Genomic DNA, 18,954 nt, shown 5'->3' with positions numbered 1-18,954 from the left:
GAAAGAGGCGTTTTTGTTTTCTTTTATTGATTGTTTTTCCGCTCTGCGGCTACTTTAGCCTCACAAAAATACACTTGTAAAGAGGCGTGTTTGTTTTCTCTTATTGATTGTTTTTCTGCTCTATGGCTACTTTAGCCTCACAAAAATATACTTGGAAAGAGGCGTGTTTGTTTTCTTTTATTGATCGTTTTTCCGCTCTATGGCTACTTTAGCCTCACAAAAATATACTTGGAAAGAGGCGTTTTTGTTTTCTTTTATTGATTGTTTTTCCGCTCTACGGCTACAAGAGCCTCACAAAAATACACTTGGAAAGAGGCGTGTTTGTTTTCTTTTATTGATCGTTTTTCCGCTCTATGGCTACTTTAGCCTCACAAAAATATACTTGGAAAGAGGCGTTTTTGTTTTCTTTTATTGATTGTTTTTCCGCTCTACGGCTACTTTAGCCTTACAAAAATACACTTGGAAAGAGGCGTGTTTGTTTTCTTTTATTGATTGTTTTTTCCGCTCTAAGGCTACTTTAGCCTCACAAAAATACACTTGGAAAGAGGCGTGTTTGTTTTTTTATTGATTGTTTTTCCGCTCTACGGCTACTTTAGCCTTACAAAAATACACTTGGAAAGAGGCGTGTTTGTTTTCTTTTATTGTTTTTCTGCTCTACGGCTACTTTAGCCTCACAAAAATACACTTGTAAAGAGGCGTGTTTGTTTTCTTGTATTGATTGTTTTTCTGCTCTACGGCTACTTTAGCCTTCCAAAAATACACTTGGAAAAAGGCGTGTTTGTGTTCTTTTATTGATTGTTTTTCTGCTCTACGGCTACTTTAGCCTTACAAAAATACACTTGGAAAAAGGCGTGTTTGTGTTCTTTTATTGATTGTTTTTCTGCTCTACGGCTACTTTAGCCTCACAAAAATACACTTGGAAAGAGGCGTGTTTGTTTTCTTTTATTGATTGTTTTTTCCGCTCTACGGCTACTTTAGCCTCACAAAAATACTCTCGGAAAGAGGCGTGTTTGTTTTCTTTTATTGTTTTTCTGCTCTACGGCTACTTTAGCCTCAAAAAAATACACTTGGAAAGAGGCGTGTTTGTTTTCTTTTATTAATTGTTTTTCCGCTCTACGGCTACTTTAGCCTTACAAAATACACTTGGAAAAAGGCGTTTGTGTTCTTTTATTGATTGTTTTTCTGCTCTACGGCTACTTTAGCCTTACAAAAATACACTTGGAAAGAGGCATGTTTGTTTTCTTTTATTGACTGTTTTTCCGCTCTACGGCTACTTTAGCCTCACAAAAATACACTTGGAAAGAGGCGTGTTTGTTTTCTTTTATTGATTGGTTTGATCAGTGTCACAGTCCAATAAGAACTGCGAGGGATATCATATATTTACACACACGTCTTGGTCCTGAAGGCTGGCGTCCCTTAACTACAGTCAAAGGCAATTTTTTAATCAATTTATTAAGATGGACCTGGTGGACTCACTTCAATGCATCCACATGTGCTCATTGAACAAGAACCCACCCTCGAGTCAGTGTTTCTGGGCTGTGACACGATGCACAGCAGGGCAGCTATTGATGGAGGAAGCAGTGAAGGTGTGGTTCATGGAGATCCTAAGGTGAGGGAGAACTACCTAATGGACTGGATGCTTGGCTTGAGAAGGTACTTTATGTCTTCTTGAAGACCTGCTTGGAGACCACCCCTGCAGCTCTCAGCTCCTGCAAAACATGCAAGACATTCTGACGTGAGCTCAGTGCGACACAGTCCCATAGTGTGGGGTTCTTTGGTCCCACAGTGTGGGGTTCTTTGGTCCCACAGTGTGGGGTTTCTTTGGTCCCAAAGTGTGGGGTTTCTTTGGTCCCACAGTGTGGGGATTCTTTGGTCCCAAAATGTGGGGTTTCTTTGGTCCCACAGTGTGGGTTTTTTTTGGTCCCAAAGTGTGGGGTTTCTTTGGTCCCACAGTGTGGGGTTTCTTTGGTCCCACAGTGTGGGTTTTTTTTGGTCCCAAAGTGTGGGGTTTCTTTGGTCCCACAGTGTGGGGTTTCTTTGGTCCCACAGTGTGGGGTTTCTTTGGTCCCACAGTGTGGGGTTTCTTTGGTCCCAAAGTGTGGGGTTTCTTTGGTCCCACAGTGTGGGGTTTCTTTGGTCCCCCAGTGTGGGGTTTCTTTGGTCCCAAAGTGTGGGGTTTCTTTGGTCCCACAGTGTGGGGTTTCTTTGGTCCCAAAGTGTGGGGTTTCTTTGGTCCCACAGTGTGGGGTTTCTTTGGTCCCAAAGTGTGGGGTTTCTTTGGTCCCACAGTGTGGGGTTTCTTTGGTCCCACAGTGTGGGGTTTCTTTGGTCCCACAGTGTGGGGTTTCTTTGGTCCCAGTGTGGGGTTCTTTGGTCCCACAGTGTGGGGTTCTTTGGTGATCCACCACCCCGTAATACTGCAGACATCACACGAAGGCAAGGTCTGAGGAACCATTATTGACTATAGACACATGGTTTTTTCTTCTTCTTCTCCAGATTTGGCGCGCTCTACCTTCCACATTTTTCACCCGATTCAAACCGTTCCAACTTCAAACTGTTCAGCCTATCCTAGAATCGCGGGCTTTCCCTTGACAAACTCCAAAAATTCCCAGATTTCCCAGAATATCCAAATTTTCCGGGACATTTTTCCCATTCAAAATGAATTGGCCATTTTTCAAACTTCCACATTTTTCAACCGATTCAAGCCATTCCACCTTCAACACATTCCACTCATCCTGGATATTCAAACTATCATTTTTCCAAGTTCCCAAAAATTCCAGGAATTCCCAGAATTCCCTATTTTGACTTTTGTTTTTTTCTGGCAAGTACTCCTCCCACATTTCTCAACCCACTTCAAACATTCTTCTTAATCAGGACAAAAAACTAAGTTGTTTTTCGAACTGGAAAAATTCCCAAATTTCCCAAAATCCCTTTTTAATACAATTTCTTAAGAATATTACAACTCCAACATTTCTCGACCGATTTGAAAAATTCCAACACCAACCATTTCAACTCATTCAGAACATTTAACATTTTCCCAAAAAATTCCAGCTTTTCCCGAAATTCCTGCATTTTTTGTAAATTCCAATTGAAATGAATGGGACATTCCTCAAAGTTCCACAATTCCCACATTTTTCATCTGATTCAAACTGTTCCAACTTCTAAATAAAAACTAACATTTTTCCAAGTTCAAAAAAATTCCCGGAATTCCCAAAATTCTACTCCTACCACATTTTACCACTTTAACTGTTCCACCGTCCAAACATTCCTCTTAATCAGGACAAAAAACAAAGTTGTTTTTCGAACTGGAAAAATTCCCGGTTTTCCCAAAATTCCTGGAATTCTGTAATACCATTTCTTAATTAAGAATGTTACAACTTCAACATTTCTCGACCAATTTGAAAAATTCCAACACCAACCATTTCAACTCGGTCAGAACATTCAAGTCTTATAACATTTTCCAAAAAATTCCTGCTTTTCCCGAAATTTTTTGTAAATTCCCATTGAAATGAATGGGACATTCTTCCAAGTTCCACAATTCCCACATTTTTCATCTGATTCAAACCGTTCCAACTTCTAAATATTCTGCCTGTTCAGTAATTGTGTGTTCTACTTCAACAATTCTAAAAAATTCCAGGATTTCACATAATTCCTTTTTTTTGTGTCATTTTCCCCATTCAAAATGAAATGTCCATTTTTCAAACTTCCACAATTCCAATACATTCTTCTACCAATTCAAACCGTTCCACCTTCAACACATTAAATTCATCCTGGACATTCAAACTATCATTTTTTCAAGTTCAAAAAAATTACCGGAATTCCCAGAATTCCCTTTTTTTTCAAACACTTTTTTCTGGCAACTACACCTACCACATTTTACCACTTTAACTGTTCCACCGTCCAAACATTCCTCTTCATCAGGACAAAAAATAAAGTTGTTTTTCAAACTGGAAAATTTCCCGGTTTTCCCCAAATTCCTGGAATTCCGTAATACCATTTCTTAATTAAGAATGTTACAACTTCAACATTTCTCGACCGATTTGAAAAATTCCAACACCAACCATTTCAACTCGGTCAGAACATTCAAGTCTTTTAACATTTTCCAAAAAAATCCTGCTTTTCCCGAAATTCCCAAATTTTTGGTAAATTTCCATTGAAATGAATGGAACATTCTTCCAAGTTCCACAATTCCCACATTTTTGTATCTGATTCAAACCGTTCCAACTTCTAAATATTCTGCCTGTTTTACTTCAACAATTCTAAAAAAAATTCCAGAATTTCCCATAATTCCTTTTTTCTGTTGTCATTTTCCCCATTCAAAATGAAATGTCCATTTTTCAAACTTCCACAATTGCCACATTCTTCTACCAATTCAACCCGTTCCACCTTCAACACATTCAACTCATCCTGGACATTCAAACTACCGTTTTCTACACATTCAACAAATTTCCAGGAATTCCAGTTTTTGTTCTAACCCTATTTCCAACCTTTTTCGTTTGACTACTCCTTTTACATTTTTCAACTGTTCCACCATTAAAACATTCCTCTTCGGACAAAAAAACAAGTTGGTTTAGGAACTGGAAAAATTCCTGCTTTTAAGGAAATTCCAGGAATTCCATTGTACCATTTCTCAATTAAAAAACTGTTACAAATTCAACGTTTCTTGACCAATTTAAACAATTCTAACACCAACCAATTCAGCTCATTCAGGACATTCATGCTCCTAATCATTTAAAAACAAAAATCCCGCTTTTACCCAAATTCCAGGAAGTTCCCATTGAAATAAATGAGACATTTTTCCAAGTTGCACAATTCCCACATTTCTCAACCTATTCAAACCATTCCAACATCAACACATTCCACTCATCCTGGACATTCAAACTAACACTTTCCCAAGTTCCAAACCAAATTCCGTTTTTCCTGGAAATTCAAACTCTTCAACATTCTAACCATTTCAGCGTTTAAAACAATTTCAACATTCAAACCATTCCTACATTCATCCTACATACCATTAGCATTTCAGTTCAGCGTCAGCTCTTCAACATTCCAACATTTAAACTATTCTTACATTCATACTACATTCTGTCAGCACTTCAGCATTGGAGCATCACACGCACTTCCTTCAGGAATTGCCTCTTCTAGTTATTATTTTTCATCATACTTACCCTGACCAGGCATCTTTGCTAAATGTTTTATTTCAGGGGTGAGCAAACTTTTTGGCTCAGGGGCCACATTGGCTTTTGAACGATGACAGACGAGCCAGGCGAGCACATGATGCATGTCATATGTGTTGGAACTAAGAGTATACTCTCAAACATGGGCTACTTGAATTGTAATACTTATATTTTCAACAATATCATATCAGAACATGAAAGAAACATACAAATGATATTAAAGGGTTCACACTTACTGTACCTTCTCAGTGTTGTTGATTAGCCTTTTGGCCAGTGTGTCCAAGTCTACAAGCAGTTTGTTGGGGAAATTCCCAAAACAGATCTTTCTTCAATTCTGTTCTAATATTTGGCGGGCCAGATTAAAGGGACCAACGGGCCGGATGTGGCCCACAGGCCGTAGTTTGCACCACCCTCCGTTGTATTTTGTTCACTCAAGGCAAAACAAAGATACACTTATTTAATAATACCACCTTAACATTTAACAGCAAAACAATTTTACTCTTATTTAATAATACCACCTTAACATTTGACAACAAAACAATTATACACCTATTTAATAATACCACCTTAACATTTGACAACCAAACAATTATACACTTATTTAATAATACCACCTTAACATTTGACAACCAAACAATTATACACTTATTTAATAATACCACCTTAACATTTGACAACAAAAAAATTATACTTATTTAATAATACCACCTTAACATTTGACAACCAATTATACACCTATTTAATAATACCACCTTAACATTTGACAACCAAACAATTATACACTTATTTAATTATACCACCTTAACATTTGACAACAAAACAATTATACTTATTTAATAATACCATCTTAACATTTGACAACCAAACAATTATACACTTATTTAATTATACCACCTTAACATTTGACAACCAAACAATTATACACTTATTTAATTATACCACCTTAACATTTGACAACAAAACAATTATACTTATTTAATAATACCATCTTAACATTTGACAACCAAACAATTATACACTTATTTATTAATACCACCTTAACATTTGACAACCAATTATACACTTATTCAATAATACCACCTTAACATTTGACAACCAAACAATTATACACTTATTTATTAATACCACCTTAACATTTGACAACCAAACAATTATACACTTATTCAATAATACCACCTTAACATTTGACAACCAAACAATTATACACTTATTTAATAATACCACCTTAACATTTGACAACCAAACAATTATACACTTATTTAATAATACCACCTTAACATTTGACAACAAACAACTATACACTTATTTAATAATACCACCTTAACATTTGACAACCAAACAATTATACACTTATTTAATAATACCACCTTAACATTTGACAACAAAACAATTATACTTATTTAATAATACCACCTTAACATTTGACAACCAATTATACACGTATTCAATAATACCACCTTAACATTTGACAACCAAACAATTATACACTTATTTAATTATACCACCTTAACATTTGACAACAAAACAATTATACTTATTTAATAATACCATCTTAACATTTGACAACCAAACAATTATACACTTATTTATTAATACCACCTTAACATTTGACAACCAATTATACACTTATTCAATAATACCACCTTAACATTTGACAACCAAACAATTATACACTTATTTATTACTACCACCTTAACATTTGACAACCAATTATACACTTATTCAATAATACCACCTTAACATTTGACAACCAAACAATTATACACTTATTTAATAATACCACCTTAACATTTGACAACCAAACAATTATACACTTATTTAATAATACCACCTTAACATTTGACAACAAACAACTATACACTTATTTAATAATACCACCTTAACATTTGACAACCAAACAATTATACACTTATTTAATAATACCACCTTAACATTTGACAACAAAACAATTATACTTATTTAATAATACCACCTTAACATTTGACAACCAATTATACACGTATTCAATAATACCACCTTAACATTTGACAACCAAACAATTATACTTATTTAATAATACCATCTTAACATTTGACAACCAATTATACACTTATTTAATTATACCACCTTAACATTTGAAAACAAAACAATTATACTTATTTAATAATACCATCTTAACATTTGACAACCAAACAATTATACACTTATTTATTAATACCACCTTAACATTTGACAACCAATTATACACTTATTCAATAATACCACCTTAACATTTGACAACCAAACAATTATACACTTATTTAATAATACCACCTTAACATTTGACAACCAAACAATTATACACTTATTTAATAATACCACCTTAACATTTGACAACCAAACAATTATACACTTATTTAATAATACCACCTTAACATTTGACAACCAAACAATTATACATCTATTTAATAATACCACCTTAACATTTGACAACCAAACAATTATACACCTATTTAATAATACCATCTTAACATTTGACAACCAAACAATTATACACTTATTTAATAATACTACCTTAACATTTGACAACCAAACAATTATACACTTATTTAATAAGACCACCTTAACATTTGACAACCAAACAATTACACACTTATTTAATAATACCACCTTAACTTTTTGACAACAAAACAATTATACACTTATTTAATAATACCACCTTAACATTTGACAACCAATTATACACTTATTCAATAATACCACATTAACATTTGACAACAAAACAATTATACACTTATTTAATAATACCACCTTAACATTTGACAACCAAACACTTATACACTTATTTAATAATACCACCTTATTATATGACAACAAACAATTATACACCTATTTAATAATACCACCTTAACATTTGACAACCAAACAATTATACACTTATTTAATAATACCACATTAACATTTGACAACCAAACACTTATACACTTATTTAATAATACCACCTTATTATATGACAACAAACAATTATACACCTATTTAATAATACCACCTTAACATTTGACAACCAAACAATTATACACTTATTTAATAATACCACCTTAACATTTGACAACCAAACAACTATACACTTATTTAATAATAAGTGAAGTGAATTATATTTATATAGCGCTTTCCACCTTATAATATGACAACAAACAATTATACACCTATTTGATAATACCACCTTAACATTTGACAACCAAAAAATGATACACTTATTTAATAATACCACCTTAACATTTGACAACCAAACAATTGCACACTTATTCAATAATACCACCTTAACTTTTTGACAACAAAACAATTATACACTTATTTAATAATACCACCTTAACATTTGACAACCAAACAATTATAAACTTATACTGCAGGAGAGAATTCCCCTGACATTCTTTTTTTTTTTTTTTGAGTGGTCAGCTTGAAGCGTCCCTCTGTCTCTGGCTCCCTTGTGGTCATGTGACACCAGTGTCTGTTATGATTTTGCTTCCTAGTTTCAATGACCCGCTTTATCTGGCCAGTCCGTAATGTTTCTCCCTAACCTTAGCTAACTGTGACTCATCATAGGAACACCAACCAATCATCATGGATGTTTTCCGTATGTATGAATGTTCTCTGGGTTTTCTAGATATTTTGGGGGGCCTTGATTGGCTGTTCATTTTCTCTCTTTGTAGCTTTGATGTAAGTTACCTCACTAAAAGTAGTTAAGCTACAACTTAGCTACATGTAGCTTGTTATTGCCCAGCATTAACCAGTTGAGCATAAATAACCCTTCATGAGCTGTAATATCAGTTTCCACCAGCAGAGGCCGCTGTTGCTCTAAATTGCGGTGCATCTCCAGCACTTGTGGTCTCCATCAAACATCAGCTGGGCATGGCTTCAACAAAACAAGCAGGCTGATTGCTTTTTGTTGAAGCGTTGACAACCGTAATCACACGGAGGGAAATCTGATAATGGGAGACTAATGATATTGGTCATTACTTTACAAATTCTTTTCACATGCTAATGCCGTCATTACACGCCACAGTGGGGCATGCAACGCATCTATTGAAGTGCTGGTAATGGGAATTACAGCTGGGTGGCAAATGTTAATAGATCTACGGGCACAGTTCTTGATGACAAAACACACAATAAACACGTTTTTATCTCACGTTATATGTGCTGACAGGCGTTTAGGATTAAAGTGTCCAAATGTGCAATTAATAATCACGGCAGGGGGGCGGTGGGCTCTTACCAGATGAAGCTCGTCTCCGTCCACCCAGTGGGTCCAGCCTCGTCCTTCGATCTCCCCTTTCTGCACGCACACCAGCTTGTCTCCCTCCCAGGTGATGGTGGTCTGCGTTTACAGGTCAGGACGAGAGACGTCACTAAGTCACCTGGTATAGGCTGAAAGATGCTGCTCCGATAACACCGGCTCATAAAGGATGCATGTGACCTTCATTCACTCTCGGCCTTTAAACAGCTTATCTGTAATCAGCAAGCAAAAAATTGTATTTCTCTCTCAAGGAAAAGATCAGCTTTGATCCCTTTCAGCATGCCGTGTCTCAAATGGGCTTATTTCTAATAATCAGACAACATTCTTCTTATCTTATTGCAACTGAAAGACTGATGTTATGCATATTTAGTGCAGCTTCCTATATTGTGTAAACCTGCTCAAGTCTGTCTTTATAAAAAAATAAGCCAATTTTAGGATTGACAAGACTCTGCAGCATCGCGTGGACATCGGGGGTGGTACCTCTGGATTGGCAGACCGGGGTGGTGGTTCCTCTCTTTAAGAAGGGGAACCGGAGGGTGTGTTCTAACTATCGTGGGATCACACTCCTCAGCCTTCCCGGTAAGGTCTATTCAGGTGTACTGGAGAGGAGGCTACGCCGGATAGTCGAACCTCGGATTCAGGAGGAACAGTGTGGTTTTCGTCCTGGTCGTGGAACTGTGGACCAGCTCTATACTCTCGGCAGGGTCCTTGAGGGTGCATGGGAGTTTGCCCAACCAGTCTACATGTGTTTTGTGGACTTGGAGAAGGCATTCGACCGTGTCCATCGGGAAGTCCTGTGGGGAGTGCTCAGAGAGTATGGGGTATCGGACTGTCTGATTTTGGCGGTCCGCTCCCTGTATGATCAGTGTCAGAGCTTGGTCCGCATTGCCGGCAGTAAGTCGGACACGTTTCCAGTGAGGGTTGGACTCCGCCAAGGCTGCCCTTTGTCACCCATTCTGTTCATAACTTTTATGGACAGAATTTCTAGGCGCAGTCAAGGCGTTGAGGGGATCTGGTTTGGTGGCTGCAGGATTAGGTCTCTGCTTTTTGCAGATGATGTGGTCCTGATGGCTTCATCTGGCCAGGATCTTCAGCTCTCGCTGGATCGGTTCGCAGCCAAGTGTGAAGCGACTGGGATGAGAATCAGCACCTCCAAGTCCGAGTCCATGGTTCTCTCCCGGAAAAGGGTGGAGTGCCATCTCCGGGTTGGGGAGGAGACCCTGCCCCAAGTGGAGGAGTTCAAGTACCTCAGAGTCTTGTTCACGAGTGAGGGAAGAGTGAGATCGACAGGCGGATCGGTGCGGCATCTTCAGTAATGCGGACGCTGTATCGATCCGTTGTGGTGAAGAAGGAGCTGAGCCGGAAGGCAAAGCTCTCAATTTACCGGTCGATCTACGTTCCCATCCTCACCTATGGTCATGAGCTTTGGGTTATGACCGAAAGGACAAGATCACGGGTACAAGCGGCCGAAATGAGTTTCCTCCGCCGGGTGGCGGGGCTCTCCCTTAGAGATAGGGTGAGAAGCTCTGTCATCCGGGGGGAGCTCAAAGTAAAGCCGCTGCTCCTCCACATCGAGAGGAGCCAGATGAGGTGGTTCGGGCATCTGGTCAGGATGCCACCCGATCGCCTCCCTCGGGAGGTGTTTAGGGCACGTCCGACCGGTAGGAGGCCACGGGGAAGACCCAGGACACGCTGGGAAGACTATGTCTCCCGGCTGGCCTGGGAACGCCTCGGGATCCCCCTTGAGGAGCTGGACGAAGTGGCTGGGGAGAGGGAAGTCTGGGCTTCCCTGCTTAGGCTGCTGCCCCCGCGACCCGACCTCGGATAAGCGGAAGAAGATGGATGGATGGATGGAATTTTAGGATTGTGGAGTACATTTCTAATTTACTTCCCTTATTCAGCCAGGTGAGAAGGACACAATATTAGAAACACCCTCCTGCTCAACACAATAATGAACATTAGCGTCCATTTTTAAAGGGGAACATTATCACCAGACCTATGTAAGCGTCAAAATATACCATACTTGCCAACCTTGCGACCTCCGATTTCGGGAGGTGGGGGGCCGGGCGGGGGCGTGGTTTAGAGGGGAGGAGTATATTTACAGCTAGGATTCACCAAGTCAAGTATTTAATATATGTGTATATATATATATATATATATATATATATATATATATATATATATATATATATATATATATATAAATAAAAGAAATACTTGAATTTTAGTGTTCATTTATTTATTTATTTACACATATACACACACATAACACTCATCTACTCATTGTTGAGTTAAGGGTTGAATTGTCAATCCTCGTTCTATTTGTCACTAGTTTTCTAACCATGCTGAACATGCTGTGTGGCACGCAAAAAGTGCTTTCATCAAATGCACTAGATGGCAGTATTGTCCTGTTTAAGAGTGTCACAACATTGCTGTTTACGGCAGACGAACTGCTTTACGGTAGACAAAACGTGACTGCTGTTGTTGTGTGTTGTTGCCGCGCTGGGAGAACGTTAATGAAACTGCCTAACAATAAACCCACATAAGAAACCAAGAACTCGCCCTCCATCATTCTACAGTTATAACATGATTGGGCAGGTACGCTGTTTATATTGTGTGCCTGAATTTCGGGAGATTTTCGGGAGAAAATTTGTCCCGGGAGGTTTTCGGGAGAGGCGCTGAATTTCGGGAGTCTTCCGGAAAATCCGGGAGGGTTGGCAAGTATGATATATACCTTGATGTTGCAGAAAAAAAGACCATATATTTTTTTAACCGATTCCCGAACTCTAAATGGGTGAATTTTGGCGAATTAAACGCCTTTCTATTATTCGCTCTCGGAGTTGTGACGTCACATCGGGAAGCAATCCGCCATTTTCTCAAACACAGAGTCAAATCAGCTCTGTTATTTTCCGTTTTTTCGACTGTTTTCCGTACCTTGGAGACATCATGCCTCGTCGGTGTGTTGTCGGAGGGTGTAACAACACGAACAGGGACGGATTCAAGTTGCACCAGTGGCCCGAAGATGCGAAAGTGGCAAGAAATTGGACGAAATTTGTTCAAAATACGAGGGTGTGGGGAAAGCCGACGAAAATGGTCAGTCGTTTTGTTCCGCCCACTTTACCGACGAAAGCTATGCTACGACAGAGATGGCAAGAATGTGTGGATATCCTGCGACACTCAAAGCAGATGCATTTCCAACCATAAAGTCAAAGAAATCTGCCGCCAGACCCCCATTGAATCTGCCGGAGTGTGTGAGCAATTCAGGGACAAAGGACCTCGGTAGCACGGCAAGCAATGGCGGCAGTTTGTTCCCGCAGACGAGCGAGTTAAACCCCCTGGATGTCTTGGCTCACACCGTCCCTTATGCCACCGAAGATGATCAAGAGAAGAATATCGACCCTAGCTTCCCTGGCCTGCTGACATCAACTCCAAAACTGGACAGATCAGCTTTCAGGAAAAGAGAGCGGATGAGGGTATGTCTACAGAATATATTAATTGATGAAAACTTTATTCATCACTCGCGGTTTTACGTAAATTATTATACATAAACTGTGTTTACCAATAATTTAGCTCAAAAACATTACAACACTTAAAAACAAACACATACCAATCGTTGGTTAGAAGGCGATCGCCGAATTCGTCCTCGCTTTCTCCCGTGTCGCTGGCTGTCGTGTCGTTTTCGTCGGTTTCGCTTGCATACGGTTCAAACCGATATGGCTCAATAGCTTCAGTTTCTTCTTCAATTTCGCTTAAGCCATACTTGCCAACCTTGAGACCTCCGATTTCGGGAGGTGGGGGGTGGGGCGGGGGCGTAGTTTGGGGCGTGGTTAAGATATATATATAAGAAATACTTGACTTTCAGTGAATTCTAGCTATATATATATATGTATATATATATATAAATAAAAGAAATACTTGAATTTCAGTGTTCATTTATTTGCACATATACACACACATAACACTCATCTACTCATTGTTGAGTTAAGGGTTGAATTGTCCATCCTTGTTCTATTCTCTGTCACTATTTCAGAACACACACATTATACAAATATACATTATAAAATCAATAAGAAAACGGGAGCTCTAATCTGGGAGTCTGAATTAGGATCAGAAGTTCCTATATAAACATTGCGTACTCACGTCGCCTTTTTGTATTGATTACTGCAGTCTTTGATCCTACCAAGAAGAAGGCTTGCAAAACGCCACCGTGTAGGATGGGAAGCAACATGAAGGTGTTCTGTTTCTTTGATGTAATGTAATCCACAGAAAGATTTTGTCTTGACCCGAGAACTACAAAGGGGTGAGGAAGCAGGACCAGACTCCCCTCCAGGCACCGCTTCTTTGAAATGTTTTACGACCTTTTCTTTGAACTGTTTTGTAATCAAAGGCGATGGCTGTTTACGACCCCTGTCCCTTAGAAATGGTAAATGGTAAATGGGCTGTACTTGTATAGCGCTTTTCTACCTTTTTAAGGAACTCAAAGCGCTTTTTGTCTTGACCCGAGAACTACAAAGGGGAGAGGAAGCAGGACCAGACTCCCCTCCAGGCACCGCTACTTTGAAGTGTTTTACGACCTTTTCTTTTAACTGTTTTGTAATCAAAGGCGATGGCTGTTTACGACCCCTGTCCCTTAGAAATGTTAAATGGGCTGTACTTGTATAGCGCTTTTCTACCTTTTTAAGGAACTCAAAGCGCTTTTTGTCTTGACCCGAGAACTACAAAGGGGTGAGGAAGCACGACCAGACTCCCCTCCAGGCACCGCTTCTTTGAAATGTTTTACGACCTTTTCTTTGAACTGTTTTGTAATCAAAGGCGATGGCTGTTCACGACCCCTGTCCCTTAGAAATGGTAAATGGGCTGTACTTGTATAGCGCTTTTCTACCTTTTTAAGGAACTCAAAGCGCTTTTTGTCTTGACCCGAGAACTACAAAGGGGTGAGGAAGCAGGACCAGACTCCCCTCCAGGCACCGCTTCTTTGAAATGTTTTACGACCTTTTCTTTGAACTGTTTTGTCATCAAAGGCGATGGCTGTTCACGACCCCTGTCCCTTAGAAATGGTAAATGGGCTGTACTTGTATAGCGCTTTTCTACCTTTTTAAGGAACTCAAAGCGCTTTTTGTCTTGACCCGAGAACTACAAAGGGGTGAGGAAGCAGGACCAGACTCCCCTCCAGGCACCGCTTCTTTGAAATGTTTTACGACCTTTTCTTTGAACTGTTTTGTAATCAAAGGCGATGGCTGTTTACGACCCCTGTCCCTTAGAAATGGTAAATGGTAAATGGGCTGTACTTGTATAGCGCTTTTCTACCTTTTTAAGGAACTCAAAGCGCTTTGACACTATTTCCACATTCACACACACACATTCACACACTGATGGCGGGAGCTGCCATGCACGGCGCTAACCAGCAGCCATCAGGAGCAAGGGTGAAGTGTCTTGCTCAAGGACACAACGGACGTGACTAGGATGGTAGAAGGTGGGGATTTAACCAGTAACCCTCAGGTTGCTGGCACGGCCACTCTCCCAACTTCGCCGCGCCGTCCCCAGAAACAGCTGTTGCCATGTAATCAGGGAAAATCCAAATAAAAGAGGAGGTGTACAATCTTTCGTCAGAGCGTGGTGGAACTGTACAAAGAGTACAGTCCGGACGTTTCTCCTCATTGAGCCAAATTGAATTCTGTCTCTGTTTAATTCCTTGCTTCTGGTCTTGTTTAATAGATGTCATCAGTGTTTGAACCTGACAGGTACACGTAACACAGTCTGAGAATCGCTGCTCTATTAGACTTGGGCTTTCTCAAGAACTTTGTATGTGAAATGCACAGCACTTTGGAAACAGTTTGTTTGTTAGTAGTGCTACATAAATAAAGTGGATTTGGAAGGGACAATGGATGGATGGATGACCATGGCGCCCATATTGCAAAAGTATAACATAGGAGGTGGTTTAATAGTGAATAGCTGTTGTTACCACCACAGTAAAAAAATACTCACCATGCATTTCCTGTCATCCACGCCGGACAAATCCTCCTCGAACTCTTTGCCCGCATAGAAATCCATGTTGTAGTTCTTGAAGGTGCTGAGGGTTTTGATGATTATGTGATCCCCGTCGTGGGCGATGTCCTTGTCGGGCTTCAGCAGAGTGGCGATTTTTCTGATGGCAACGTTGACGTCTGCAAAAAAAAAAATAGGAACACGCACCGTTATTGAGGTGTGAGCTCCACGGTCTTCAGTATGCTCAAACACGGGTATTTCAGACTGACCTAGAGCCTTGAGGTACTCCTCAAAGTTGTCATTGGAGATCATTTTCCAGTATCCGTTCAGATCCACAGGCATTCTGGCGTCGTCGTATTTCACTCTCGGTGGGCGAGGAGATGGGCTGTGCTAGGCCACTTGTGCCGGAGTGCAAATCCCGCTCTCTCAATCCCCCATTTGAACCCAACTCAAATCTAATCCGATTACCTGCCGGGTCCCATTTTTTTAATGGAAAACGCCGCTCGCACCGCCCACTTCTCCGCGCACGTTAGCGTCACGTAATGGTACAATGCACCTTTATGCTGACCGTGCCTGCGAGGGATTACAGTACATATGTAATTCCATGTGAGCGCCGATTTATGCGTATAATGAGTTCCTTTCAGTCTCACATGAGGGGTTACACAAACACAAACCAGGAAACGGGGCCCATAGAAATAACGTACTGCGTTTTGGAAATCTTGCAATGTGGGCCAGATGTAGTCAAATTCTCTTCGACTACAGAAAGCCGCACTCTCTTTAAAAAGCAGTCAGTATTGTCAAATGCACCGTGTTGCGCAATACTTGGAAAATGCATGTAATTAAATGCTGCGTGTCGGGGACGTCGTTAGGAGACACGGAATTAGTTTCCACAGTTGCGCTGGTGACGCACAGTTGTATGACACAGGACCAATAAATACCCACTTTTAACTAAATGGATGAATTTTCTACAGCTCAACCAGGACAAAAACAGGTTTTAGTTCTAGGCCCTGAAGACCAGAGGCATACTTGCCAACCCTCCCGAATTTTCCGGGAGACTCCCGAAATTCAGCGCCTCTCCCAAAAACCTCCCGGGACAAATATTCTCCCGAAAATCTCCCGATTTTCAGCCGGAGCTGGAGGCCACGCCCCCTCCAGCTCCATGCGGACCTGAGTGAGGACAGCCTTTTTTCACGAAGGGAGGACAACAGGTTGACAAGAACTAAATCATCCAGACTAGAGATAAATTGTATTATGTTTATCTTACCTAAAAATATATATTTTCTTTTTTTTTTAAAAACGAAATTTTTACTATATTTTGCTAAAAACATCAAAATTAATTGTATTTTTTCTGACCCCTTATTACATCCAGCCATAGAATTATACATTAAAATAAACATATTTGAAATAATTAATTTTAAATGATCATAATAATTCATTTAAAATGACCATATTTAATCATTAAAATAATTACTTGTTTATCAACAACTTTAGCATTTTAATCATTACATTTTGAAGCTCTCAGAAGCCAAGTTATGTTATATTCCTTCAGATTTATTTATGCAAGTTTGAAGTATCAATTATCTAAACACAGTTTTGTTTGCATATTTTCAGGATATATACAGGTAAAAGCCAGTAAATTAGAATATTTTGAAAAACTTGATTTATTTCAGTAATTGCATTCAAAAGATGTAACTTGTACATTATATTTATTCATTGCACACAGACTGATGCATTCAAATGTTTATTTCATTTAATTTTGATGATTTGAAGTGGCAACAAATGAAAATCCAAAATTCTGTGTGTCACAAAATTAGAATATTGTGTAAGGCTAATACAAAAAAGGGATTTTTAGAAATGTTGGCCAACTGAAAAGTATGAAAATGAAAAATATGAGCATGTACAATACTCAATACTTGGTTGGAGCTCCTTTTGCCTCAATTACTGCGTTAATGCGGCGTGGCATGGAGTCGATGAGTTTCTGGCACTGCTCAGGTGTTATGAGAGCCCAGGTTGCTCTGATAGTGGCCTTCAACTCTTCTGCGTTTTTGGGTCTGGCATTCTGCATCTTCCTTTTCACAATACCCCACAGATTTTCTATGGGGCTAAGGTCAGGGGAGTTGGCGGGCCAATTTAGAACAGAAATACCATGGTCCGTAAACCAGGCACGGGTAGATTTTGCGCTGTGTGCAGGCGCCAAGTCCTGTTGGAACTTGAAATCTCCATCTCCATAGAGCAGGTCAGCAGCAGGAAGCATGAAGTGCTCTAAAACTTGCTGGTAGACGGCTGCGTTGACCCTGGATCTCAGGAAACAGAGTGGACCGACACCAGCAGATGACATGGCACCCCAAACCATCACTGATGGTGGAAACTTTACACTAGACTTCAGGCAACGTGGATCCTGTGCCTCTCCTGTCTTCCTCCAGACTCTGGGACCTCGATTTCCAAAGGAAATGCAAAATTTGCATGGTTGGGTGATGGTTTGGGGTGCCATGTCATCTGCTGGTGTCGGTCCACTCTGTTTCCTGAGATCCAGGGTCAACGCAGCCGTCTACCAGCAAGTTTTAGAGCACTTCATGCTTCCTGCTGCTGACCTGCTCTATGGAGATGGAGATTTCAAGTTCCAACAGGACTTGGCGCCTGCACACAGCGCAAAATCTACCCGTGCCTGGTTTACGGACCATGGTATTTCTGTTCTAAATTGGCCCGCCAACTCCCCTGACCTTAGCCCCATAGAAAATCTGTGGGGTATTGTGAAAAGGAAGATGCAGAATGCCAGACCCAAAAACGCAGAAGAGTTGAAGGCCACTATCAGAGCAACCTGGGCTCTCATAACACCTGAGCAGTGCCAGAAACTCATCGACTCCATGCCACGCCGCATTAACGCAGTAATTGAGGCAAAAGGAGCTCCAACCAAGTATTGAGTATTGTACATGCTCATATTTTTCATTTTCATACTTTTCAGTTGGCCAACATTTCTAAAAATCCCTTTTTTGTATTAGCCTTAAGTAATATTCTAATTTTGTGACACACAGAATTTTGGATTTTCATTTGTTGCCACTTCAAATCATCAAAATTAAATGAAATAAACATTTGAATGCATCAGTCTGTGTGCAATGAATAAATATAATGTACAAGTTACACCTTTTGAATGCAATTACTGAAATAAATCAAGTTTTTCAAAATATTCTAATTTACTGGCTTTTACCTGTATATATATATATATATATATCCTGAAAATATCAATATACTCTTCCCTCTTAACCACACCCCCGCCCCACCCCCGACCACACCCCCCACCTCCCGAAATCGGAGGTCTGAAGGTTGGCAAGTATGACCAGAGGGGTAAAAACTAGAGATGTCTGATAATATCGGACTATCAGCCGATAAATGCTTTAAAATGTAATATCGGAAATTATCGGTATCGGTTTCAAAAAGTCAAATGTATGACTTTTTAAAACGCCGCTGTTTACACGGACGTAGGGAGAAGTACAGAGCGCCAAAAAACCTTAAAGGCACTGCCTTTGCGTGCCGGCCCAGTCACATAAT

General features: G+C 39.8%; 1 protein-coding gene across 1 annotated transcript; it reads right to left on the bottom strand.

Annotated features, from left to right (window-relative positions):
• Positions 1–1,308: 1,308 nt before the first annotated feature.
• LOC133589101 (retinol-binding protein 1-like) lies at positions 1,309–16,690 on the bottom strand. Its single transcript, XM_061941810.2, has 4 exons — positions 15,678–16,690; positions 15,409–15,587; positions 9,403–9,504; positions 1,309–1,709 (listed from the first exon to the last, which is right to left on the bottom strand). The coding sequence occupies exons 1-4, from the start codon at positions 15,748–15,750 to the stop codon at positions 1,659–1,661; spliced, it is 405 nt and encodes a 134-aa protein (XP_061797794.1). The 5' UTR covers positions 15,751–16,690; the 3' UTR covers positions 1,309–1,658.
• Positions 16,691–18,954: the final 2,264 nt, after the last annotated feature.

This window comes from Nerophis lumbriciformis, linkage group LG03 (genome assembly GCF_033978685.3).
Source record: "Nerophis lumbriciformis linkage group LG03, RoL_Nlum_v2.1, whole genome shotgun sequence".
Taxonomy (NCBI): Eukaryota; Metazoa; Chordata; class Actinopteri; order Syngnathiformes; family Syngnathidae; genus Nerophis; species Nerophis lumbriciformis.
Note: the sequence above shows the minus strand (reverse complement) of the source record. Positions and strands in the feature narration are given on the sequence as shown.